General features: G+C 53.1%; 12 protein-coding genes across 12 annotated transcripts; 7 read left to right on the forward strand and 5 right to left on the reverse strand.

Annotated features, from left to right (window-relative positions):
* Positions 1–447: 447 nt before the first annotated feature.
* Positions 448–1,032, reverse strand: BO94DRAFT_470824 (uncharacterized protein; the record flags this gene model as incomplete). The annotated part of the gene is made up of 2 exons (XM_025608352.1): positions 448–818; positions 876–1,032. 2 exons carry the CDS (start codon positions 1,030–1,032, stop codon positions 448–450), a joined length of 528 nt encoding a protein of 175 aa, XP_025465419.1.
* A 992-nt stretch (positions 1,033–2,024) lies between these two features.
* On the forward strand, positions 2,025–2,867 carry BO94DRAFT_537010 (uncharacterized protein). The gene is made up of 2 exons (XM_025612173.1): positions 2,025–2,122; positions 2,166–2,867. Exons 1-2 carry the CDS (start codon positions 2,056–2,058, stop codon positions 2,582–2,584), a joined length of 486 nt encoding a protein of 161 aa, XP_025465420.1. The 5' UTR covers positions 2,025–2,055; the 3' UTR covers positions 2,585–2,867.
* Positions 2,868–2,963: 96 nt separating this feature from the next.
* BO94DRAFT_427322 (uncharacterized protein) lies at positions 2,964–3,527 on the reverse strand (the record flags this gene model as incomplete). Its single annotated transcript, XM_025607450.1, has 1 exon — positions 2,964–3,527. A coding segment is annotated over one exon (564 nt), but the record flags the coding sequence as incomplete, so codon positions are not given.
* A 1,137-nt stretch (positions 3,528–4,664) lies between these two features.
* On the forward strand, positions 4,665–5,876 carry BO94DRAFT_587565 (uncharacterized protein; the record flags this gene model as incomplete). The annotated part of the gene is made up of 3 exons (XM_025615833.1): positions 4,665–4,832; positions 4,884–5,392; positions 5,441–5,876. 3 exons carry the CDS (start codon positions 4,665–4,667, stop codon positions 5,874–5,876), a joined length of 1,113 nt encoding a protein of 370 aa, XP_025465422.1.
* Positions 5,845–8,397, forward strand: BO94DRAFT_150245 (alpha/beta-hydrolase). Its single transcript, XM_025605795.1, has 6 exons — positions 5,845–6,670; positions 6,715–6,831; positions 6,884–6,967; positions 7,012–7,056; positions 7,105–7,198; positions 7,245–8,397. Exons 1-6 carry the CDS (start codon positions 6,205–6,207, stop codon positions 8,272–8,274), a joined length of 1,836 nt encoding a protein of 611 aa, XP_025465423.1. The 5' UTR covers positions 5,845–6,204; the 3' UTR covers positions 8,275–8,397.
* Positions 8,398–9,720, reverse strand: BO94DRAFT_150291 (uncharacterized protein). The gene has a single exon (XM_025605796.1). The coding sequence runs from the start codon at positions 9,388–9,390 to the stop codon at positions 8,521–8,523; it is 870 nt and encodes a 289-aa protein (XP_025465424.1). The 5' UTR covers positions 9,391–9,720; the 3' UTR covers positions 8,398–8,520.
* A 1,382-nt stretch (positions 9,721–11,102) lies between these two features.
* BO94DRAFT_470367 (transcription factor domain-containing protein) lies at positions 11,103–12,945 on the forward strand (the record flags this gene model as incomplete). Its single annotated transcript, XM_025608328.1, has 5 exons — positions 11,103–11,206; positions 11,250–11,744; positions 11,790–12,020; positions 12,074–12,354; positions 12,401–12,945. 5 exons carry the CDS (start codon positions 11,103–11,105, stop codon positions 12,943–12,945), a joined length of 1,656 nt encoding a protein of 551 aa, XP_025465425.1.
* A 129-nt stretch (positions 12,946–13,074) lies between these two features.
* Positions 13,075–15,553, forward strand: BO94DRAFT_602172 (MDR family MFS transporter; the record flags this gene model as incomplete). Its single annotated transcript, XM_025616411.1, has 7 exons — positions 13,075–13,766; positions 13,810–13,886; positions 13,967–14,217; positions 14,274–14,345; positions 14,402–14,908; positions 14,966–15,123; positions 15,173–15,553. The coding sequence occupies exons 1-7, from the start codon at positions 13,572–13,574 to the stop codon at positions 15,551–15,553; spliced, it is 1,641 nt and encodes a 546-aa protein (XP_025465426.1). The 5' UTR covers positions 13,075–13,571.
* A 782-nt stretch (positions 15,554–16,335) lies between these two features.
* BO94DRAFT_496368 (MFS transporter) lies at positions 16,336–17,946 on the forward strand. Its single transcript, XM_025609288.1, has 2 exons — positions 16,336–16,630; positions 16,682–17,946. The coding sequence occupies exons 1-2, from the start codon at positions 16,350–16,352 to the stop codon at positions 17,877–17,879; spliced, it is 1,479 nt and encodes a 492-aa protein (XP_025465427.1). The 5' UTR covers positions 16,336–16,349; the 3' UTR covers positions 17,880–17,946.
* A 98-nt stretch (positions 17,947–18,044) lies between these two features.
* BO94DRAFT_625955 (uncharacterized protein) lies at positions 18,045–20,083 on the reverse strand (the record flags this gene model as incomplete). The annotated part of the gene is made up of 3 exons (XM_025617319.1): positions 18,045–18,883; positions 18,976–19,379; positions 19,428–20,083. 3 exons carry the CDS (start codon positions 20,081–20,083, stop codon positions 18,045–18,047), a joined length of 1,899 nt encoding a protein of 632 aa, XP_025465428.1.
* A 211-nt stretch (positions 20,084–20,294) lies between these two features.
* Positions 20,295–22,051, forward strand: BO94DRAFT_150632 (aspartate aminotransferase family protein). The gene has a single exon (XM_025605798.1). The coding sequence runs from the start codon at positions 20,327–20,329 to the stop codon at positions 21,653–21,655; it is 1,329 nt and encodes a 442-aa protein (XP_025465429.1). The 5' UTR covers positions 20,295–20,326; the 3' UTR covers positions 21,656–22,051.
* BO94DRAFT_587572 (transcription factor domain-containing protein) lies at positions 21,726–23,765 on the reverse strand (the record flags this gene model as incomplete). Its single annotated transcript, XM_025615834.1, has 3 exons — positions 21,726–22,381; positions 22,467–23,619; positions 23,679–23,765. 3 exons carry the CDS (start codon positions 23,763–23,765, stop codon positions 21,726–21,728), a joined length of 1,896 nt encoding a protein of 631 aa, XP_025465430.1.
* Positions 23,766–24,069: the final 304 nt, after the last annotated feature.

Below are 24,069 nucleotides of genomic sequence, written 5' to 3' on the forward strand. Positions count from 1 at the left end.
TTAAAAAAGCCTGTATGCAGCATAAGTGAATCCGAAAGTAGATCTGAGCATAAAGCTTATGCATACTTGGTCGAGGGCTTGGCAAGGTGTCCTAACACTGAAAAGGCGAGGCCGCATAATCCTTCAATAAATCCCAACCTCAATAAGTGATTCTCATCAGTCAGAGGGCTTGTGTATGCCTGAAAGCAAAAAGGCATATGTATGTAGTAGTGCATGTTAAAATGCAGTGTCTCCTGGTTTTTGGTAGCAACGTGTCAGAATTTGGAGTGGCGTCGAGATGAAAACCAGGGAGAGTGTAGAATGCAAATATGGCAAACAAAAACAACTTTCACAGGAGCCGATAAGAGATAAGCGATAAGGGATCCAGCAAAAGCAAGGCACTGGGAAGAAGTCCTATGTTCATCTAGGTCAATTTATTAGAGCGTTTGATGTGATAAGACTACTATCCTAATGATGATGATATCCCACCGCCAAAAACCCGGTCGCGTTAAAGATCCTTCTCTCCTCAACATACTCCTTCAAGGCCTCGAAATCCACACACTGACGAGGAAACCCACTACCCAAGAACCCATTTTCCTCGTCTACTGCTGGCTCCACTGTTGTATCCGCCGAGCAGGTAATACCCTGACGGAGGTAGTCGAAGCAGTGTGGAACGTGGATGGAGCGGTTCTTCCCAAAGTCGAAGCCTTCGAGGTCGTTCTCATCAGAGCGGGCGTAGTAGGCGCGACGGAGGATGTAGAGGCAGTGGAGTTGGTGAAAGACTGTTGGGATGGAGGGTTTATTGGTTAGGGAGGCGTCTTGGAAGTATCCGAGGCCATCTGGCGTTTTGTTAGTTGGGGCGGAGAGGGAGTAGTAGGGCTTAGGGAAGAACGGACTAGGGATTAGAGAGTCCCAGATGGGTTCGGGAATGTCTCCAGATTGAGGAGGTTCGTTGGAGAAATTCGACCAAGGGACGAATTCGCGTGCGATGGAAGGAATGGGGATTCGAGGGGCGACGTTGTTTAGAGAGGGTAGACTGCTTTGATGCCTCATGGTAAAGTAGGTAGTGGATGCACCGGCTATGAAGGATGCAAGCAGGCCTAGAGTCACACAGAGGATGACCCAAAGCCTGGTTGAGCGTATAGGGCTGTGAGTGTGGCCATTGTGTTCTGTGTCTGGTAATGCTGCCAAAGGCTCGTATTTCCCATGGTCTTCACTTTTCGTGGGTAGAAACATGGTTGCTTAGGAGGGGATAACCATCATGGACATGAGGACAGTATGGGACACTCGATTTGGGTACCTGGCATCCAGTGTCATGCAATGATGAGGGCGGAATTACTGACCCGAGAATTTCCCGGACTTCGGGATCAAAGGCTCGATGCCTACGGAGTAGGATGTGAGTGACAAATTAATTGAGTGTGTCGTGGGGGCTAAGCCGGCAGCATGCATAAATGACGATGCAGGAGAGAGGGGAAGCTGGGCTGGATTCTTTGATCAACGGTCCATCCTTTCCCGGGTGGGAATCACCACCGGACGCTAGTTCGGACGAGTGCGGCTGACGGGTTCAGTCGTCGGCCGCCGAGACTATCAAACTCTTGATTGGGTGGGCATGTCAAACTCTGAATTTACACAATGTCCCGACCTGATATCACAAGTCTTCCCAGTAATCTGCCTTGTTAGCCCTAGCCAGGATATACCACCATAGCTGCATTAGCGCTATCACATCTGACTACACCACAGCTCGCCACATGCTGATGGTGGGTGACATTGCAGGTCAGAGTACGTATGCGACATGGCTCCGGATATCTCCCGTACTGCGTGAATTCCACCTCGTGTCGAGATGATCATGCCAGACTCGCCATCCAAGTGACGCCTGCCCCACATGGTCGCAGCTACCTGCACGGGCTATCACCCGTCTAACGTAGGAATCGGATGGATTATCCGCTGGTGAGGGGAATCGTGCGGCTGAAGCCGTGAGGGGGAAGTTGGTCTTCTTATGCTTAAAACCCCTCATAGGCACGGCTCTGAGTACCCAAGTGGACAACCAGCCTACCAGCCACCAGAATACTTCCCACAATGCGCGCCTCTTTCCTGTTTGCTACCCTCCTCGGGGTTGCGGCCATGGCTGCCCCCACAACTGACAGTGAGTGACTACCTTTCTTAAAAGAGACGGGCTAATTTTGAAGACACCGAGTCGGTTGATACCGTTGACATCGCCGATGGTTTCAAGATTAGACGCGGCACTGAAGAGCCTGCCAAGGTCGATCTGGCCGACGGATTCAAGATCCGCCGTGATGAGGATGGTGCAGCTACCGTCGACATTGCCGATGGCTTCAAGATCCGTCGCGAGGATGATACTACGAAGGTCGACCTCGCTGATGGCTTCAAAGTCCGTCGCGAGGACGATTCTGCGCCAAAGGTTGACATCGCCGATGGCTTCAAGGTCCGCCGTGAGGAGGATGCTCCCAAGGTCGATCTCGCTGACGGTTTCAAAATCCGTCGCGAGGAGGACTCTGCTGCGAACGTTGACATTGCCGACGGCTTCAAGAAGGTTCGCCGTGAGGAGGACGGTGCAGCAAAGGTTGACATTGCGGATGGCTTTTAAGCTTCGCCGCCAGCTGGAGATCTCTTGATTGACGATATGGTCTTGAAGGGTTTTGTGTAATGTTGTCGACGGGGTCCTCTCTTTATGCTTTGATGAATAGTAGTGATGAATTAAAGTCTTGTTCCGAAAATCCTTCCTGTGTATGATTGCTCTGTGTCCTTCTAGTGTAGCTGTCTATGCAGTCGTCAGATTGGGTCAGAGTGAAGGATTTTAGACGATCGGAGCAAAACCAAGACCTAGTCATTGATATCTAGTTATGTCAAGTCTACCAAAGAAGATGACAGCAAAATCTGATCCAAAGTAATTAGTCCAACTCGATAGACTCCTCCGGCAACCCCATCACGAACTCATCAGTCGGAACATAGTTGTCCGTCACCACATATCCGCTCCCCGGAGGACAGTGCTTGAACTTGTCCAAAATTGGACTTTCATCTGGCGGATCCGGACGCTTATAGCACGCCGTGTGCTGCTTTGCAAAATCCACCAGTTCATCCCAGTTACGACACATTCGATGCTGACCGACTCCAGTCACCACTTCTGCACGTCTCTCGGTCGCTCGCGGGGTATCGTCCGCATCGCACAGAATTTGTCGGCGCAGCGCATCCATGCAATGCGAGATGTGGTGCCAGGAGCGCGTTTGGGGTTGCCCGGTCCGGTACTCGTTCATCGAGATGTAGATAATCTTCATACAATGGAGATTATGAAAACCTTGTAGGAGATAAATGCCCTTGCTTTGATCCCAAGGAAACCGCTGTGCGGTGCGAAGATCGTGTTGCGCGGCCCATTCATCGGAAAGAGCCACCATTCCATCGTCAATGTTGATATCGTACCACAATTGATTGCGGAGTGTATCATTCTCCGATGCATACTTTGTTACTAACACGTAAGGCTCCTCGCGGGTTCGCTGCAGGCCTGCAAATTTGGAGGGTGGTTCGGCGGTGGATAGCCGGCTCGGGAGGAGAATCACCAGTGTGCAGAGGTTACTGACAATCGAGAGAATGAGCAGGAATCCGCATAAAGAGGGTCGATATCTGGATGTGGCTGGTTGTCTCTCTGGCGCCTGATTGCGGTCGGCATAATCGGCAGCCTCGAGAAGCCCGGCGCTCTCGTCGTTCTCCGAGGACGCACCCATAGTGTCGAGCTGGTATGAATTTGTTGATGGACATACGAGATCAGAAAGAGTGATAAAACGGACGTGCTTCCGGCGAAGGATTGGCTTGACGGGATAAGCCTTGTTGGGGTTACATTCGAAAAGCGGGCGGGCCGCCCAAGGAGTGCCATGATTGCCATCACCTCTGGAAGTGGAGACAAACAGCGGGATCACATCAATCACATCAAGCAAACTGTGCATTAACAGAAATCATCTTACCGGTTGCTCCACTTCACCCTTATTGGTGGCAGGAAACGGGGTTGGGCCGAGCTGCCAGATGGGGCGGATTCTGCAGGTGAGATTTAAGTTCTGTTCGACAGTTATTAACACGAGCGACCACATAACACCGATGCCATCAGCTGCAACCTTCATATGAGCAATGCAAGAAGTTTATTATCCGGATGTCAAATATATGACCTGTTCTTTCTTTTACAATATATAGCAACAGACCAGTAGAGCGGTTGGCGTGAGAGGACGAATTAAGCCACCCAGAACAGAATTCAGGTTGAACAGCCTCACCTAATACCAAATTTAACCTAGCCTGTGCACTAGTGCTGACACAGGCCGCATGTTGCCACTGATGCATGCTCTCTTTGGTGGAACCCCATGCAAAATGTCATCAGGCAGGGCAGAGAATATTCCCGTAGTCGTGGCAGCGCTGCAGACAAATCCCTGTTCTCACACGGCTTGACAAACGAACCTAGTATAGTTAGAGACAGATGCAACCCGTCCACGTGCGCAGGCGTCAGCTCGCCCCCAAGGAGCAACGGGGGCCAGACGATGCTGCAGTCGGACTCTTGGTATATTTCCTACACGAAGCAGCTCCCAGCACAGGACCTGACATGTTCTGGCATCCCAACATTCACTCCTGAACGCTGGACGAGACTTCGTGTGTGGCTTGTAGCCGGCCCCGCAGACCCGTAGGCCACCATGGCTTACCACCGCAAATTGGCTCTGGTCGACAACCGGACCGGCTTGATTGTCATGGCTTCTCTGTTCTGTCTGATTCAGTTACTGGTCATCACATCCAGAATTTATGCGAGAAGACTCCGAAGGATGCGCTATGGCACTGACGATTGGCTCGCCATAGTGGCTGTCGTGAGTATCCCAGCCTGCGATGTTGTGGGCCGTTGATACCAACCAGCATAGGTTTTTGTTCTCGGCCTCAACGGTATCTTCCTGGCAGGCACTGTTCAAGGAGCGATTACGGGCCATTCCCAGGTCATCGACGACTGGCCTGTCACCAGTCCTCTCGAGCACTTGGCGCAGAAGTACAAATATGGTTTTCAGACTACTGAAAAAATTGCCTTTGGGCTGATCAAGCTTTCCATCCTGTTCCTGTGGAAGCGCATGATCAGCCCCATTCGCTCGTTCCAAATCTGCTGCTGGGTCATGATTGGGATTGTGACCGCGTGGATGATCGCCTTCTTCTTCGCCACTGTCTTCCAATGTTACACCCAGTGGGCATGGAACTGGGCGCCAATCTCGTTCTTCCTCACGCAATGCACCAACACGCTGAACATGCTCACCGTCTTCACGGCCACAGACATTGTTACGGATGTGATTATTATTGCCATGCCGGTGCCGATCATCTGGCAGCTGCATCTCCCCACAGCAAAAAAGGTTGGACTGACAGGTCTGTTCATGATGGGTCTCTTGTTCGTCCCCCTTTCAGCCAATATTGGCGAGGACTAACCTGGATTCAGCACGATCGGAGCTGGAATCGCGCGGATGTACATCTACCTCGTGACCTCATACGACAAAAGCGATAACCCGGATTTTATCGCCGACTTCACGCTCTTCATTCTATGGTCGGAGATCGAAGTCAACGTGGGGATGATTGTGTGCTGCATGCCCGTGTGTGCTCCTGTGGTGGGCAAATTTCGGGACTGTGTGGTCACACGTCTTGGGAGCAAGACCACCAACAACCTATCTCATCGGCGGGGAAAGGGGTCGAAGGAATATCTGACTGATCGGTCGGACAATCCCTATTTTGGGGACAAGTCGTCCTCGTATGAGATGGGAGCCTATCGGACGACGATAGCCAGTCGGGAGCCGATGGATGAGATCGACGCGGAAGGGCCGTTGGAGACGCGGGGCGGAATTGTGGTTCGCACAAAGATAAGCAATACGTTTGAGTAGCTTGAATAGGAAAGTGGCGAGGGTAGTGGATTGACTCGTATTCCGGATGATTTGGCCTGATCGGCGGGGTGGGGAGGTGACGGAGATGCTGAAGCCAGGACTCGGATGGGGCGGCAGTGCCGGCTGGCCTCGGGAGGCTCCACCAATCGGAGGGTGGCCAAGGATGGCCATCCCTGTCAGGCCCCAAGGCTCTCAGGCTTCAGCAGTCAGCATCACCAGCGCTTATTTCTTCTGACTTGCACCATCTCAAGCTTTATCAATCGATCCTCCGGCTCATATTCCAATCGGCGGTCGCGGCTGAAAGTGTCCATTTCTCTCCGAGCCAACCATGACCTTCCCTAAGAATGGCCTCGTGATAGGCGCAATCACTGTGGCCGTAGCCTTTCTCGCAACGTATCTTGTCCCCTTTACCGACATCTTTTTGGAAAAGGCTGTCGAGTTGGGAGTCACTTTACCAAAGGGATTTGTGCCTCCACCCATTGTTCATGACACCGGTCGCGATATCAAATATATCGGTAGCCTGTCCAATGAGGTCGAACACTTCCAGAACATCTTCTACGCGGAGGAGCCAACTGGCTCCCGCCGCTTCGCGCCTCCCGTTCCTGTTCAGCCACCAGCAGGAACCGTAATTGATGCCACTAGTCCAGGGGCGTGGTGTCCCCAGGGAACGGGGGATATCTTGCCCTTCACTAGTAGGGTGTCCAACATTAGTGAGAACTGTCTCAGCTTGCGAATTGCTCGGCCGACCGGGCTGAAGGATGAAAGGTTGCCGGTTGTGGTGTGGTTGCATGGAGGTATGTGCCTGTTTTGTTTCTATAGCAGACTCTGACACTGTTAGGTGGCCATGCGCTGGGTTCCGCGTCGGAGGTTCTCTACAACCCGGAAGGGTTGGTGAAGGAGGCAGTTGTCGCTGGAAAGCCTCTGATCTATGTTGCGATCAACTATCGATTGGGATGTAAGTACCATCCTATTCACCTGGGGATGTAGTGCTTGCTGACAGTCAGCAGTATTTGGATTCGCGACCAGCGAGGCCATGGTCGAGAATAAGCAGACGAATGCCGGTTTGCGTGACCAGCGAGCTGCTTTGGAATGTATGTAGCCTGCAGAACTTCTCGAAGTCGCTAATCGTGATCAGGGGTGCGCGACAATATCGAAGCTTTCGGAGGGGATCCCGACAGAGGTAACACACTATAAGATTCGAGCAGAGACAGACGCTGATGCACCACAGTGACTGCCATTGGCCAAAGTGTTGGAGCCAGCGACATCGGCCTGCACTTGACATCTTGGAGCGGGACCAAAGGGGTTCCTTTCCAACAAGCTATGTGAGTCAGGTCATTCCATTAGCAGACAATCAACTGACTCTTTCAGCATGATGTCCGGCGCTCCAGGTCTCAACTTCAACAGTGACCCTGCGCTAGTAGCGGACAATACCGCCAGTGTAGCGAAAGAAGTAGGATGCGTCACCAAAGACGCACAGTCCCTGGAGACCCTTGACTGTATCCGACGCATCCCTTTTGAGACCCTCACCAACATCTCCGTGACGGCATCCCGCGCAGCCCGTCCTCCATTCGGCGAAGGATTCTTCTACCCCACCATTGACGGCGACATTCTGCCTGGCCGACCGACTGAACTCCTCCGCGCCGGTAAATTTGTCAAAGATGTCCCCATTATTGCCTCCTGGGTAACCAATGATGGCGCCTGGTATGCCCCGCCACCCACATCCACAGATGAAGAGGTGCTGGGTAGTTTTGGGTTATGGCTATCCAAGCTCTCCCCTTTGACGAAAGAAAAACTCTTGGACTTGTATCCCGTGGCAGCGTTCGAGCACATGGCCGGTGAAGGGCCGATCTCACCGCAGTACTACCGTGCGGCGCAGCTAAATCGCGACATCTGGTTTTCCTGTCCCGTCTTGGACTTCACATGGCAGTATGTTCAGAAGGGAGGTGTCGACGCATCCAAGGTATGGTTGTATGAGCATAATGCAACGAGATACGCTCCGGTGTTTGAGATGATGGGGGTTCCGATGTGGCGTGTTGCGCATCTGAGCGATATTCCGTACGTGATGAACAACGGTAATGTAGGAGGTGGGGCGGATAACTCACCGGAGCAGATGGAGCTGTCGCAGCTGGTGAGTAGGAGGGTGATTGGATTTGCGCATGATGGAAGACCTGGTGAGGAATGGCCGGCTGCATTCTTGGGAGGTAGTGAGGAGTTGCCGAAGGAGTCTCCCGGTCGGGTGTCGATTCAGGTGTTTGGCGGCCCGGTGCCGGGACCAGTCACGGTCCGGAAGGATGCCAGCGATGCCACGGCGGCAGAGCAAGCGGTACTATGGGAGAAGCTGTTTGATCGGTGTGAGTTCATCAACAGTGTGCAGATGCGAGCAGAGGCGGGTGTATGATGCAGATTTTATAACGATGGTGCTCTCTCCAATAGCTGTTGACTTCCTTCCGAGACAATGTATGTCACCTAACCAGGATATAGAAAAATACTGGATTCTATCTACCAAGCGGATATCATCGGGAAACTGAGATCTAAAGCCTAAAAATGACCAGAGAAGAAATGCAATACCCGGGGTCAGGACCACCCCAGTCAACAAATCTATCCGTCCGACATCACCATCACTCCAAACCTCCCAGACACTGCATCACCTCAACATGGGCAACACAAACCTCAAAAACTCCATTCCCTTCTCCGACGCAAACTCGGCCCCATCTCCCGGCTGCAACCTGACCGCAGACTCCTGTCTGACCTCCTCCCCATCAACCCTCCCCTCCCCCTTCAACACAAAAAACAACTGAATCGCATCCCTCCCCTCGACCACCACCTCCCCCCCCTCATCCAACTTCACCATCTCGACCCTCGTCTCCCTCTCCGAAAAAACCCCCAAACACTTCCTCCACGCCGCTGTCCCCTCCCCTTCCGCAACACCCACCCACGCAAACCCCTCCGGCTTCACCACCACGGGCCCCCCATACCTGGGAACCGGATACACCAACTCCCTCCCCATCATCTCCTCCCAAAGCGCCTCATACCCATCCTTCCCCTTCCCCTTCCCCTCCCCCTCCAATCCCTCCACACTATCCCCCTCAAAAAACCTCCCCCCCACAAACACCCCCCTCCTCTTCAAAATCCCCTGCGCTCTCTCTATCTCCCCAAAAGACAAATACCCCTGCCCACTCGCCCCCCCAAACTGCAACACCAAGACCTCTCTCCCACCCTCCGGATCATCCTGAGGCCCATACTCCACCCCCTCGGGATGATAACACAATTCGCCTTCTTGGAGGAGAATATCAGGGGAGATGGAGACGGAGTTTCGGTACGCGAATCGAAACTGGTCGAAGTTGTGCTTGTGGCGGGGGGAGTAGAATGTGGATTGGTGGGCGAGACTGAAGAGGTAGTTTTCGGAGGTTTGCTCGGTGCCCAGGAAGAGGTGTTTGAAGCTGAGGCCGGGGCCGCGGTGGGTTAATGAGAGGGGGATGTAGGGGGTGTTGGAGGCGTGGAGGATTTCGGGCATGGTGTCTTGTATGGGTAGTGCGTGTGATGTGATGTGGTTTGGATCTGAGAGGGTTGGTTGGGTGGGGTGGGATGAGAGTGCTGGTTTTATACATATGTCCAGTTGTCCATGTGGTAGTGTGGTGGTGGTGGTGGGGACAGTGTCTTCAGATGCTCGTGTTGTTGTAAGCTCGCGTGGGCCAGTGCTATTTCCGATGGTGCGGATTGGTCGGTTCGCTATGGCAAGACGTGCTAGTTCTTAGCTTCCGTTGTCGGGTCGTGAGTCGCTACTGGTAAATAGGTGGATCTCGGCATATATTTGAGGATGAAGAAATGCTAGGCGGAGATTTGTCTGCTCGGTTACACCAGCCTACTGAAGTGTCTCGTGTATGCTTATCTCAGATGACATTAACACGTGGCACGGTACTCCATTCGTTCATCCAAACTGTTGGGTACAGTGGGTCAATTCTTCATTAGTGTATGCCTGCCTGCCTGCCATAGTACAGATCCCATCGATTTTGCTAGCGACATGTGGAAGTATTCGAATAAAAAATGAATCCAGCACACGGTATTTCAATAACATGTTACACAAATAGACTCCACTGTGACCATCACTGCACTTGGATATGATTGTGGAAGTCGATAATAGCCTGTCCAACAACCTTGCCACGGCAAGTGATCTCAATCAGTAAAGCAATGGGCATTACGAGAAGAGTGCCGCGCTTTTACCGTTTCCCGTGCAGAGTCCTTCAAACTTGAGAACATGCTCCATTTGGAACACAAGGTAGGTTGTGATCTCCTACGGCATGAGCTCATAAACATTGAAGAGAACATCAGACTTACAACCGTTCCACCACCACAATCACAGACTAAGACTCCATCGCCGTGCTGCGAGAGACCGTCAATGGCCAATTCCGAGATAAAAATGGAATAGAAACTCACCTTGACTGATCTTTCGGCAATGTTCCGGGTGTAGTTTTTGCAATGCCGTGATGGCTGCGGCTTCAGGCTCACTGATCATGTAAACTTTATCTCCTCGCCGCTCTAGGTTGCTCGGCAGCTTCGCGAGTTGCCGCCTGGGCTTGGTCAGACTAAATGGCCGGAATGGTCAACCAGAACTTAATAGGCGTAACATGTAGGGTCTCCTCCGAATTGGCTTTCTAATTGCCTTCGTGATATGGTTATAGACTTGCGTTGAAAAATCTCTTACAACCTCTACCGTAGTCTTTCCCTCCGGTAATATCATTATGTTCTAAAGGAAGAGCTGGAAAAAGGTCGTCAAGCTGCTGAATGATTACTGTGCCCACGCTGCCTGGACAGGGGCAGATGCAGTTTTTGTATGAAATAATGAGTCGGTGTAAGACTTTAGGTGTCGTTAGTGGAAAGCTCGAACCAAACATGTCTAGATGATCTGGAAATGGTCTATATCTGGCGGTCCTTGATGCTCCGAGTGTTGTTGAATCAAGTGTGCTTTCATCAACTGAAAGTCGATCTGAAACCATTATTTATTAGTCCGTCCACTTTGTTTAATATGAGAAAACGGTGTCTTCCTATCATCCTACGAATCCTTCGAACTCCCCACCAATAGCGGCCTGGATCCTTCGGAGAAATGATCACATGCGACCGGCGTTGATTGAATGCCGCTTCCACTCCCGCTCCGTTTCCTCCATTTCCTTCCCCTTTCCCTTACCTTTACCTCTTCCAACCAACCGGAGTACTCAACATATCGCCGTCATGGAACCTCCGGGGCGCTCCCCTCTGCCCTATGGAAATGCCTGTGCCACCTGTGCTCGTGCCAAATGTCGTTGCGTCCCCCGCGGTGGCGGCCGTTGTGAAAGGTGGGTGACCCCCGCTGTCAGCTTCAAATCTAACCGGATCCAGATGTCATCGTTTGAACAAAGACTGTCGTACCTTGCCAAGCCGTCGAAAGGCCCGACCCTTGTCCAAGGCGGTTCAGCTGGAGCGGAAAATGGACGGTTTGATGAAGCTGCTGACCTCTTCCGCCGGTCGCACCGACCTGCCAACCCCGGTCCGGGAGCCAGCCGACGTGCCGGGGCGCGAACAACCTGCGAACGAACCTGTCAGAGAAGAAAGAGAGGATGAAGAAACCGAAGTTGGGGAAGAAGAGGCGCTACATTCTTTTCGGAACCGGCTGCAGTTCCTTCCCCTGATCCACATCCCTGCCACCACAACCGCGCGGGATTTGACACGACAGTCCCCCTTTCTTTGGCGTTGTATTGCAGCGGTGGAAAAGAAGCATGCAGCTTCGCAAGCTGCATTATGTGTAGGCATCCGGGAGTTAGCAGGGCGGCGACTGCTGGTGGACTGCGAGAAATCCTTGGATCTCTTGCAGGGGGTGTTGGTCTATCTCGCCTGGTATGATTCCTGACCTTTAATCACGTCCTGCTGACGCTCGACCAGGGTCACATTTCATAGCCAGCCGCAAAAGTCCTCACTCTGTATCTATGCCCAAATGGCGATCGGACTGGTCTTCGAGCTGGGCCTCAATAAGCCCCCGCCTCCGGATCTGAGTATGATCGTCTCCAACAACAATGCCGTGGGTCACCTGCCAGGGCTGAAAGCCTCTATTTCGACCCGGCGCACGATGAACGAACGCCGTGCCGTCTTGAGCTGCTTTGTGATGACTTCGATGTAAGAGGTCATCCCTTGAATGGGTTAACCGACTGAGTGACTGACTGGTCCAGAATCGCACAGTTTCTTGGTCGAATGGATCCCTTACGATGGACCTCGCACATGCAGGAATCTCTCGAGGTCCTCGCAGGGAGCGAAGAGTCGCCGGGCGATGGGGTTCTTGTTCAGCTCACACGCACGCGACTGCTCGCGGACCAGATCCTGCAAGGCCCCTGGAGCGAAGGCCTGTATGGGCTCCATCCAGCGCAAGCCGTCGCCGCCTTCCATCTCAAGGCGCTGCAATCGCGGTTGGAGGCGATCAAGGCCGAGATCCCCGTTTCACTAGCCGAAAACAGTATGTTGATATCCTGAGCCCAGTTTGCAGCTACTGATCCTTCAAGAACCAATTCTTTTCCATTTTTACGACACCGAGATCACTCTCTATGAGGTTGCCATCGCGAAACCCCCTGCAGACGAGGAAATGAGCACCCAGCGACTCGATCACCTCTACGCTGCTCTCCAGGTGGTGAAGCGGTTTTTCGATCTTTTTTTAACGATCGCTCCGGCGGGATACACCTCCCTGGCACTGCCGAATTTGACCCAGGTGTCACACTGCCTGGTGACCCTCTTGCGCCTCTCCACTCTGGACTACCCGGGCTGGGACAAGGCCGCAGTCAGACGCTCAGTGGACATCCTGGCTGTGGCGGAGCAGATCGCCACGCGTATGGGCCAGGTCGCGGACGCGGTCGGGATTCAAAGCGAGGGTGCGTGCGATGATCCCTTTGGCAAGCTGGGAATGATAATGCAAAAGCTGCGGAGTGAGTGGGAGTTACGACTCCAAGAGGCCGTCGACTGGGAACCGTTTCTGTCCAACATGGAGTTGGGGGAACTGGAAAACCTCCTGAGCTGGTCGGACCTGGCGTGGTCAACCGAGGGAATTGCGTAATCCTTGAGACTGGATAGATCTGGGTACTACTATACAGTCTGTGTGCAGATGTCAGTTGCTGGCACGCAGTAGGTCCTGACAACATATATTTCCCGCCCATTTGGTATAAGCGACCACAAATCTAGTTTTGATGAAGATCATCACATTTGTCGATGATCTTGCCAGGGATAAGTCACCTTGAAACCTTCGAGACATCTTAACGGAGCAAGGAACAGCAGTGGAGCGTGTCCAACAGCACGCCTGGCTAATGGCCTCATCATGGAATGTGTGCGCGACCGTCCGCTCTTTTCAGTTGACATACGGAGACTCACCAGCACCCAGCTCTGGTTTGTGGTCTATTTGGCACGCTTAGACTTTCTACCACGACGCCATCACCTTGAAACTGCCCTCATTCATCCATTGAATCTAGTATCCGCTGGAATAGTAGAATAATTCCTTCCTTAGCGCAAGATGTCCGACCGGCGAGTTGGCAGGGGCCGGAACGGCGTTCGGGCGCGGGCCAATCCCAATGCCGGATACCCTCGAATACTTAACAGATCTCTCCGCTGCTGTGCCTGATGCAATGCCAATTCCAGGTCAATCAAGCTTATAAACCTCTCGCTTGATAATTTACCTAGCACGCGAATATGGGCGAAGACAACCAGCAACCCCGTCTGCTGAAATCGGAACCCACATTGTGGGAGTCGAATGAACCCGCCGACAGAACCAGCGACAACACGCACGAGCCTGAGTGGGTGGAGGGACTAGCACTGGTGATGGTGATTGCGGGAATCACGCTGGTAGTGTTCTTGATGCTGTTGGATATTTCGATTGTCTCGACTGTATGACCGAATCCCACTCCAAGACCCGACTGACGATCGCCAGGCTATTCCCACAATCACAAACCAATTCCACTCGCTGGATGATGTGGCGTGGTATGGCAGTGCATATACAATCTCGAGGTATGGTATGCGATGCAGCGGGCTATTAGATGAACGAGTATATGAATTGGGATGGGCGATGCTAACAACCGCGACTACAGTGCTGCCCTCCAACCCCTCACCGGAAAGTTCTACACGTATTTCTCCTCGAAATGGACCTTCCTCGCCTTTTTCGGGGTGTTTGAACTGGGATCCCTGCTATGTGGAGTGGCCACCTCGTCCAAGATGCTGATTGTCGGACGCGCGGTGGCGGGCATGGGGTCTTCGGGGATGCTGAACGGGGCGTTGAATATCCTGGCCGGAGCGGTGCCGATTCAGAAGCGACCGGCCATGATCGGAGTAATAATGGGAGGTATGATCTTCCCTACGAATCAATCCTGGACTATACTGGCGGACTGACGTATTCAGTGGGACAACTAGGTTTAGTGGGCGGACCCCTTGTGGGAGGTGCTTTGACGACCTACTCAACCTGGCGATGGTGTATGTCAGAGATCGGATCCATCCTTGAAACAATGGGATAGCTGACCCTCTATCAGGCTTCTATATGAACCTCCCGATCGGTGCCGTCGTCGCCGCCCTCCTCCTCTTCACGCGCATCCCGGACCAAAAGCCCAAGCCCCCTGTTCGGCACGTCCTGCAATCCCTCTTCCTGCGGAAATTTGATCTACTAGGCTTTGTGCTGTTTGCGCCCGCATCTATCATGCTCCTACTCGCCCTGCAATACGGTGGAAATAGCTACGCATGGGACAGCGCTACAGTCATTGGGCTGTTTTGCGGGTCAGTGGCCACATTCCTAGTATTTGCCGTGTGGGAACGACACATGGGCAGCGAGGCGATGATCCCGGGGCACTTGGTGCGCGACCGGATCGTGCTATCTAGCAGTCTATTGGCCATGTCGATCTTTGGTTTCACCATGACGCTGTCATATTACCTGCCAATATATTTCCAAGCCGCGCGGGGGAAATCGGCGTTGACTAGTGGGGTAGATTTGTTGCCGAATATTTTGTGCCAGCTGGTGATGGCAGTGGTGTCGGGGGTATTAAGTGAGTTTTCTTCTGCCGTCTATCGATTTGGAAGTGAACTAATAAGAATGCCGATAGCCTCGAAAGTGGGCTACTATCTTCCTTGGGGCGTCCTAGGCGCCATTCTCAATGCCATCGGCAACGGCCTCCTCTCCACCCTATCCGTCCATACTTTGGTGGCTACCTGGGCCGGCTACGAAGCTCTCGTTGGATTCGGTCGAGGGGCTATTTCCCAAGTGGTGAGTTCTTCCCCAGCGTCAGCCCAACACTCTAACAACAAAATAGCCCATGGTCGCCATCCAAAACACGGTAACCGACACCGACGTCTCCACCGCCATGGCCCTGATGACCTGCGCCCAGACCTTCGGCGGCGCGATCTTCCTCGCCGTTGCGGAGGTGATTTTCGCGCAGGCCCTGAAGACAAACATTCCGCAGTGCGCGCCGTCGGTGGATGCTGCAGCGGTGATTGCTGCGGGCGCGACGGGGTTCCGGGAGCTGGTGCCGGCCCAGGAGCTCCCCGGGGTGTTGGTGGCGTATGCGAAAAGCGTGGGAGAGGTGTTTTATCTCAGTGCCGCGTTGTCAGTAGTGCAGTTTGGATTTGTGTGGGGGGTTGGATGGCGGAGTGTGAAGAAAGGGAAGACTGAGGAAAACAAGGGAGAAGCGTGACAATTGGAGTTTTGTCTTCGATGGAGCTGCTCTCTCTCGACCTAAGCAATGCCGATTCTTTGCAATTCTTCTTGAGCGGATCCAACCGCAAGGTATGGGCAAACAACAAGTTACTCAGACATAGATAAATGAACCTGGGGTTACATCAACTGCAGTGTGGTCATTTCTTTACAATTTCAACGCACTTCACCAGATCGTGCTGGTGTGTTCATCTCCACAGGCTACAGCCTGCCCGCCAACATTGCCGATTGGACAGTGGTAAAGCTAGCGGCAGGAAGGTTCCATGGGGCCAAAGACCACTGAAAAAGAGCTAGCGCAAGGGTGAAATACGCTTGGCACAGATCAAAGCCTGTGCGGAGATTCCCTAAACTCCAACCCAACAATTATCCGCATACTGGAACGATCATGCTGAAGAGCAAGGAATATGAGACCTGCAGCTGCCCAGCAACGACGCGAAAACCCCGAGCATACCGAAAGGGGATAAAGCCCGAAGGCTGTGGGGCTACCTGCCTTAGCAAAGGGGCTGCAGCTGCAGGTTCGGATAAGTCCTCTAAAGCTCTATAACTCTAGGTTTCAGCTCTCCACTTGCCGCCGCAGGAAGATCATTGAGTGGAGGAGAACACCAATCATCCACCGTTTAGATGGCAAAATGCTCGGACCTCCGCGTCGGAATGTCCGACGCCACCACGTTCGGGTAACCGCAGCCCGCTCCGATATTCCCGAGAGCAAATAAAACCCCATCGTCACCCTGACTCACGCTGCACAAAAGTGCAGAAAGGCGACCGAATTTCTCAGCATGACCACCGTGCCTGAGAATCAGCCCTCCCGGCCTGCCGATACGGAAAAGGCCATGCAGCATGTAGGTCCCGACCCGAATCTGGTCACCTGGGACGACAATGATCCCGAAAACCCGCATAACTTTTCCACCGCATACAAATGCTGGATCACATTTCAACTCGGCTTGCTGGCCTTGAGCGCCAGTATGGGCTCGAGTATCATCTCCCCAGCGGAAACAAGCCTCAAAGCATACTTACACATTGGGAGCGAAGTCAGCATCCTTCCGGTATCTCTTTACATGTAAGTGGCGAGCTCATGGAAATAAGCTTTGACAGTCACTAATAGATGCAGTCTCGGCTTCGCCTTCGGACCTTTATGCTGGGCGCCTATTTCAGAAATCTGGGGCCGACGGTGGTCCATGCTCCCCGCCGTCTTCATCATGGGCCTCTTCAGCATCGGCACAGCGACAAGCAAAAACACTGCCTCCGTCCTCATCACCCGATACTTCGCAGGCCTCTTCGGCTCCGCCCCAGTCAGCAACGTCTCCGCAGCCCTAGGCGACATCTTCCACATGAAAGCGCGCGGAATCGCCAGCACATCCTACGCCATCTGCGTCGTCGGCGGCCCAACCATGGGGCCCATCATCGGCGCAGCCCTAGTATCCCACCCCAACCTCGGCTGGCGCTGGACGGAATACATCGAAGCCATATTCGTCTTCTTCGTCTTCACCATCACCTTCTTCTGCCTCCCCGAAGTCTACGGCCCAGTGCTCCTCCACAAAAAAGCCATCCGTCTCCGCAAAGAAACCTCCAACCAAGACCTCTACCACCCCCACGAACACCTCAACATCACCGTCCACAGCATCATCACCAAACACTTCTCCCGCCCCCTAGTCATGCTCGTCACCGAACCAATGGTCACCGTCATCGCCCTCTACGCCTCCTTCACCTACGCCCTCCTCTACCTCACCCTCGAAGTCTTCCCCATCGTCTTCGACGACCTCCGCCACTGGAAACCCCTCCTCGCCACCCTCCCCTTCATCGGCCTCTTCATCGGCGTCCTCTTCTCCTCCCTCTTCATCATCCTCATCGGCCAACCCTACTACATCCGCAAATGGGAAGCCGGCGGCGGCAAACCCGTCCCCGAGGCCCGCCTCATGCCCATGGCCATCGGCGGGTTTCTTTTCGCCGGAGGCCTCTTCTGGTTCGGATGGACCGCCAACCCCTCTTACTCGTGGGGATTACCTGTCGTCGCGGCAATGGTCTTCGGCTGCGGCTTCTGTATTATCTTCGGCCAGTGTATTAATTTCCTGGTTGATACGTACGGTCCGTACGCGGCGTCGGCCACGGCGTCGAATACCTTTCTGAGAAGTGTCCTTGCGGCTGCGTTTCCGTTGTTCGCGCAGCCGATGTTCAAGAATCTGGGTGTTGGGCCGGCGATGTCGATACTGGGGGGTATTGCGGCTGCGGCGATCCCGGTCCCGTTTTTGTTTATGGTTTATGGGGTCAGGTTGAGGAAGATGTCGAGGTTTGCGCCGTTTAAGGGGTGATTTCTTATATATACATATATAAGGGATAGAATAGAGTAATAGATAGATGGGTTTATATGTAATTAGGATGAAGATTGTTTTGTTATGGAAGGTGCTGTTTATCTCTTAAGACTGGTGGTAGTAGTAGTAGTAGTAGTGATTGGTTGTAATGAGCTGATTAATTACTCACTCCATCCCCCCGAAAAACCCACCCCCTAAGAACAAATCATCCCATACCACGGAATCAATATCTAGATCTATACCCGGCCCGAACGAAGAATCATCCTCTTCTCCTCCGTCATGTACCATCCCCACCCGCTCAACAACCTCGCTACATTTTGCTAGACAATCATCTGCGAGGTCCCAATTTGATTTCTCTCGATGAGATCGTAATGTGGTTATTGCATCCCTAGCGAGGTTTAACGCATCCTCCCATTTAACACCACCAGACCCATACCCATCAATCTTCTCCCTCACCGCAGAACGTACCAAAAACATCACCGCCGACGTAATCGAATACGCCAACCCCGGTAACCAGAACCCGGCTAGATGAGAGGAGTCAAGTTCTTGGATGAAATGGATTATGGATTCTGCTGCGCGGTGGGTATTTCCATCTTCATTACTTATAGGAGAGTGGGGATGGGGGTGGGTGTGGTCTAATTCTATCCGTCCTCGGAGAAGTTTCACTGCTAGATAAGCAAGACGGAGATTCGCAGCCCCAGGAGCGGTGAGATCTGTTCCGCGGAGAATAATATGGCGGGTTTGGGGTGGGAGGGAAGATTCCCAGTTTGTCAAGAGGGAGGATAGTGCTAGGGGAGGGGGGGTGAGGGTTTGAGAGACGTGGTAGATGTGTTCGAGGTAGAGGGTTAGGGTTTCAGTTAGGGTTGTTAGGGCGATGAAGATGTAGGCGGCGGATAGCTGCACAGAGGAACTGTTCGGTGGACATATGTCGGAGATAGTTGGGATGGGGACGTCGTATTGGGCGCGGTGGATTTGGAGGGGGGGTTCCGTAGGCGAGGCTGCACCTGGGTGTTTTCTTAGAGGGGGATATGGTGGTGGTGGGGGGTAAGGGAGGGTACCTACCAGCGATCATGAATGACGATTAACCACCAGATACGTATGCGGAAGCGTTTCTCTACAGGAGAGATAGTCCACTGTGAAGGGTCTCGGTTTAGGCCTAGGGCGTTGGCTAAAGCGACGGCTGTGCCGACCATGCCGCCATTGCCGAAGATGGAGGTGCTGGGTCGGCCGCTTATGTTGAGTAGCATTGCCATGACGGTGGATATACCCGGGGATAGGAAGAGTTCGGAGTGAATGGCCTCGATGGCCTGGTTCCAGATATAGCGGATGTCTGGAGGGCGGAGGGAACGTAGTTTTGACGAGTTGTTCCAGTAGATGAGGGAGATGGCGTAGAGGGTGCAGAGGAGGGCTGGGGAGATTTTCTCCTTGTGGGTGGTGTAGATGGTGAGGAAGGACGCTTCGTCGAATATTGGGAAGCAGATATTGGCGTATCGGAAGAAGCTGATGCCAGTTAGTATATAAGTGAAGTCTCTGGATGTGATGACTTACAGATTAACAACGTCTCTAGTAACAGGCTCGAGGTACTTTTCGATAACCTCAAGCTTCATCGCCGGAAGAGACTGATGGGAATAAACCCCCAACGGCCGTCTGGGGATGGTACTAAACAAAACCGGCCGTATAGGTCGACTGGAGCTCGAACTTGTGCGAAAGCACCTCTTTCGTGCGTCCGGAACAGTCGACAGATAGCTTTCCAGGACCTCCGTGTCATCAGCAATAGCTGGGCTGACAATATGAGAACCATCGTCTCCAGTGTCGGTGACACCCATCAGGCTCGGTAAGCCATCGTCGGCATTCTTCGTCTGGGAATCCGTCCTGTCAGGTCCAGTATCCGTGGGCGGAAGAACGACCTGGGGTGTAGGGAGAGGCCGTCGATTTTCCCGATGCTGCACAATCCGAGCATGTCTCTCCTTAGGGGCCAGTCTCCGCGGAGAGTCTACATGTCTTCGCTGCGAGCGACTGTCTGCCTGAGGGAAAATGCAATTCGTACCATGCACCAGACACAGGATACATGTGGCGGAGGCGTCTCGGGTTCTGCAGGCGGACTTGCGTTTCCTGCAGGGCAGACATGCGGGATGTGTATGCGACCGATACGGTCTGCCTGAGCTGCTGAGGCCTTCTAGGGAAGTATCAGTAATTGACTCCATGGCAAGCTGGTTGTGAGTGGATGCAAGAGCAAAACCGCGAGGTGATGGCCGCGGGCGGAGTTCTCCGCGGCTAGCTTGACCAATCCGAAAGCCAGGAAGAACACCGGCCGTCCCGCGGGCAATGACCCAGGGTTTATATAACCCCAACTTCATGCCATAAGTATCACTCAACAGTATATGAAGACAGTACATTGCAGGTTCTATTACATATCCACTTCTCCTACAACTCGTTGTTAACGCACCATGTCAGCCCCCGATCCCACCACCTTTTTCGCCAAAGCCAACCAATACCTCATGCCCACCGGGGTTCCCATCTCCCCACTCATCATCACCAAAGCCAAAGGTACCCGTCTATATGACACCAACAACCGACAAATCCTGGACTTCACCTCCGGCCAAATGAGCGCTCTGCTCGGCCACTCCCACCCCGAAATCGTATCCGTCATCCAGCACTATGCTGCCGAACTGGACCACCTCCTCAGCAACATGATCACCCAGCCGGTGGTCAACCTAGCTGAGCGTCTAGCCCATCTTCTCCCCGCCCCTCTAGAGAAGTCCTTCTTTCTCAACACCGGCTCCGAATCCACCGAAGCAGCCATCAAAATCGCCAAAGCCTACACCGGAAAATTCGAAATCATTGCCTTTGCTGCCAGTTACCACGGGCTTACTCAAGGGGCAGGATCAGCCACCTACTCTGCTGGTCGGAAGAACGGCGGTCCGTGTATGCCGGGCCAACTGGCATTTCCGGCTCCCTACGCGTACCGCTCTCCCTTTCGCAAGACCGATGGGTCTTATGATTGGGAAACGGAGTTGGAGTTTGGATGGTCACTGATCGATCAGCAAAGCGTGGGGTCTCTGGCGGCCTTTATTATGGAACCTATTCTCTCGAGCGGTGGGGTCCTTGATTTACCGGATGGGTACCTGCAACGGATGGCGTTGGAGTGTAAGAAGCGGGGTATTCTGCTGATCATGGACGAGGCGCAAACGGGAGTGGGTAGGACGGGCCGAATGTTTGCGTTCGAGGAAGCGGGAATTGTTCCGGATATTCTTGCTTTGTCCAAGACACTTGGATGTGGGCTTCCCTTGGCGTCGGTGAGTACGACGGCTGAAATCGCGCGTGGATGTGCGGAGGCGGGGTTCCTTTGGTTGACCACTCATCTTAATGATCCACTTACTGCGTCGGTGGGGAATAAAGTGCTTGAGATTGTTGAGAGAGATCATGTCTGCCAACGGGCGGTGGAGCGGGGTGCACAGTTGAGGCATGGCCTGCTTGAGCTTCAAGAGAAATATTGGTGTATTGGAGATGTGCGAGGTCGGGGTCTGTTGCAGGGTATTGAGATCATCTCGGATCGAGAGACCAAGGCTCCTGGCCCGGAACTCGGCCAGGCAGTATCAGACCGCGCCATGGAGTGCGGACTGTCGTGCAATGTGGTCAATTTGCCTGGTATGGGAGGGGTGTTTCGTCTTGCGCCGCCAGTGACGGTCTCGGCAGAGGAGATCGAGGAGGGGTTGCGTATATTGGATGAGGCTTTTGCCTATGTGCTTGCCGGGGGTCAGGGTAGGTTTGCATAATTACAGCCTATCTTCCTAGCCATAGTCTAGCACATACGATTTGACAGTTCTGGCACTGCTCCCTGAAATATTATTGCATCCCATTGGTATCCAGCGCGGTCATAGGGAAAGCAGGGTCCCAATAACCATTGGGTAGTGAAAGATCCAAGAAGTCACCAAATATGACGTCAATATCTGCGAAACCATCTAGGGCCAGATCTTGTAGCTCATTGTGTGAAGATTCGGCGTTGGCCGAATGCTCTCTAGTTGAATCGATCGAAGTTGAATTCACCCAAGTGATGCGGTTTCCGTGACCACTCATACCAACAGGAGGCTGCGTTGTATTCCCAGTCATAGTCAAACCCGGCTGGTTGTCAGGGCGTTCGTGGATCTGGTTCACGGCTTTGCGCCCCAACTGCGCCATTTTATCGGCCGAATACCAGTATGGACTGAGAATCTCCAGCAAGCTACAACGAGCTTCCAGATCGGCTTTGGAGCGGCTGAGGTGTGTGATTAGATTGCTCGATCGGTACTGTTGGTAGGACACTCCCATAGATAGCGACAAGGCATAGGGCACTATTGGCAGAGGTGGCAGATCGTGTATGCATTCTTTCGCTGCGATGGACTGGATCCGAATGGCGGCATGGTCCTGTCGGATATGAAATGGGCTGGGACTCTCGATGTGTTCTGGGCTATGGTTTCTGGCAAACAGAATTCCTACAGCATGATAGAACAATTCCAGGAAACCTATTTCCATAATGTGAGCAGGCAACCAGAAGTGAGACGGCGTATGTTAAGAAAACAGGAGAAAATCAACAGTAATGAGACATACCAAGAGTACCGATGTCAACATCCTCCTCCACCCCACTGCCTATAATCTCGTCGAAACTAGGAAATCCCCTTTCCCACCGGGCCGCTCGAGAGTTGCGGTCCGCGCCTGGTCTATACAGATAGATCACATCCGACAACAAATCCGAGATGGCAAACCAGACCTCGAACGCAGTCCGCGGTCGCGACAAAGTGTTCCTTATAGCCGCAGGCTTCCTGATACTAATATCCTGATCCGCCAATAGCACTGCACGCCCGCCCATGCAGGCATGGGTTTTGTCCAGAGTCCAAAGACACCAGAACAGCCCAGACAGCGGGTGCTCCGTATTGCCTGGTCGAATCAAATGCAATCCTACCGCTTGTGCTTGATGAATGGCCCGGTAGAGGTGCATTGAGGCGGTCTCTGTTCCTTCAGAGTCTTCGCAATGTAGAGCCATCAATGCCAATACCCTGATTCGAGTGATTCTGTCAGGTTCCAGGCCCTCGTTGATAACAACGGAGAGACCTCGATAGATATCAGTGCAAAACTCTGCCGGCGAGACAACCGGGACGTTATCATAAAGCCGAAGGTATGGAGCAGCGGCTTTGTCCTTTGCGGCGACAAGACAAATGGCCCTTTCCAAGAACGGCGACACAGTTCCCTCCGACTGGGCTGTGTGAAAGGCCTCTTGGTCAACGATGGGCAGGATATGGTTGACGTTCGAAAGATAGATCGGGATTAAATGTTGCTGTGTAGATAACGGTAACCTCATGCAAGCAGTCATAGCAGATTCATGTTTCTGGCGCAGTTGATCCGCAATGGTCTGCAATTCAACCGGGTAGGGTGATGAGGGAATAGCGCCATCCTGAAAACCCCTCTGGCGTCGTTCCGCGACAGGCGATGTGATCCAAAGACCAATTCGATCCCGACGTGGGTTAACATCGGTAGCTGGATCCAGTTTCTCTCGGATCAGTGATTCAGGGTTCATGGCTCCTAGAAATCTCTCTGGTCGGGTGCTTTCGTCTTGAGCACGGGGAGTCTTAGGACTGACGGTAGTATCGGAAGCTGAAGTCTCCCCGGATGGATGGGTGACCTCTGATACTGTCGGCTTGGCTTGACGGTTGAGAACCCGAGCACGACTGGGGCTTGGCACCGGTTCAACATGGCGACACCGTTTCTAACCAACGATTAGATGAGTTATTAATCTCCGGAATGACACCCCGCATGACTGCATACCTTCCGTATCTGACACCGGGGACATGCGCGTAAAACCCTCCTTCGATGATTAGAATGCGGGGTCTCCGCCAACCACGCAAGCTCCATGTTGCCAACGCGGAGAGCTGGAATTATCGGGATTAATCGGGAGTGAGACACAGACCTCGGAAGTTCCGCCTCCCAAGCAGTTTGATTGTCAGAAAAATGCTGAAAGAGGAGGATTGGCGAGTCCACATGGTTCCCACATGGAAGGTAGGACGATGTGAGGTTGGTGCAGATGTCAAAAAGGAAGGACACCGCCGGGCTGCGGGATTACCCGAAGGGGAAGTTTTCCGCTTGCCCGACCGGCTCAGCGACCAATCATGTGATCGGGATGGTCGGGCCAGCTGACTGGATATCAAGAGAATTAACT

The sequence above is a fragment of the Aspergillus sclerotioniger genome, assembly GCF_003184525.1.
Source record: "Aspergillus sclerotioniger CBS 115572 chromosome Unknown BO94scaffold_21, whole genome shotgun sequence".
Lineage (NCBI taxonomy): Eukaryota > Fungi > Ascomycota > Eurotiomycetes > Eurotiales > Aspergillaceae > Aspergillus > Aspergillus sclerotioniger.

Bases quoted from the DNA above. Each gene is read 5' to 3' on its own strand.
- BO94DRAFT_537010 (XM_025612173.1), top strand. From the start codon at position 2,056: ATGCGCGCCTCTTTCCTGTTTGCTACCCTCCTCGGGGTTGCGGCCATG. The intron at 2,123-2,165 runs GTGAGTGACTAC...CTAATTTTGAAG, and splicing joins GGCTGCCCCCACAACTGACA to ACACCGAGTCGGTTGATACC.
- BO94DRAFT_150245 (XM_025605795.1), top strand. From the start codon at position 6,205: ATGACCTTCCCTAAGAATGGCCTCGTGATAGGCGCAATCACTGTGGCC. The intron at 6,832-6,883 runs GTAAGTACCATC...GACAGTCAGCAG, and splicing joins GATCAACTATCGATTGGGAT to TATTTGGATTCGCGACCAGC. The intron at 7,199-7,244 runs GTGAGTCAGGTC...TGACTCTTTCAG, and splicing joins GTTCCTTTCCAACAAGCTAT to CATGATGTCCGGCGCTCCAG.
- BO94DRAFT_150291 (XM_025605796.1), bottom strand. From the start codon at position 9,390: ATGCCCGAAATCCTCCACGCCTCCAACACCCCCTACATCCCCCTCTCA.
- BO94DRAFT_496368 (XM_025609288.1), top strand. From the start codon at position 16,350: ATGACCACCGTGCCTGAGAATCAGCCCTCCCGGCCTGCCGATACGGAA. The intron at 16,631-16,681 runs GTAAGTGGCGAG...TAATAGATGCAG, and splicing joins CTTCCGGTATCTCTTTACAT to TCTCGGCTTCGCCTTCGGAC.
- BO94DRAFT_150632 (XM_025605798.1), top strand. From the start codon at position 20,327: ATGTCAGCCCCCGATCCCACCACCTTTTTCGCCAAAGCCAACCAATAC.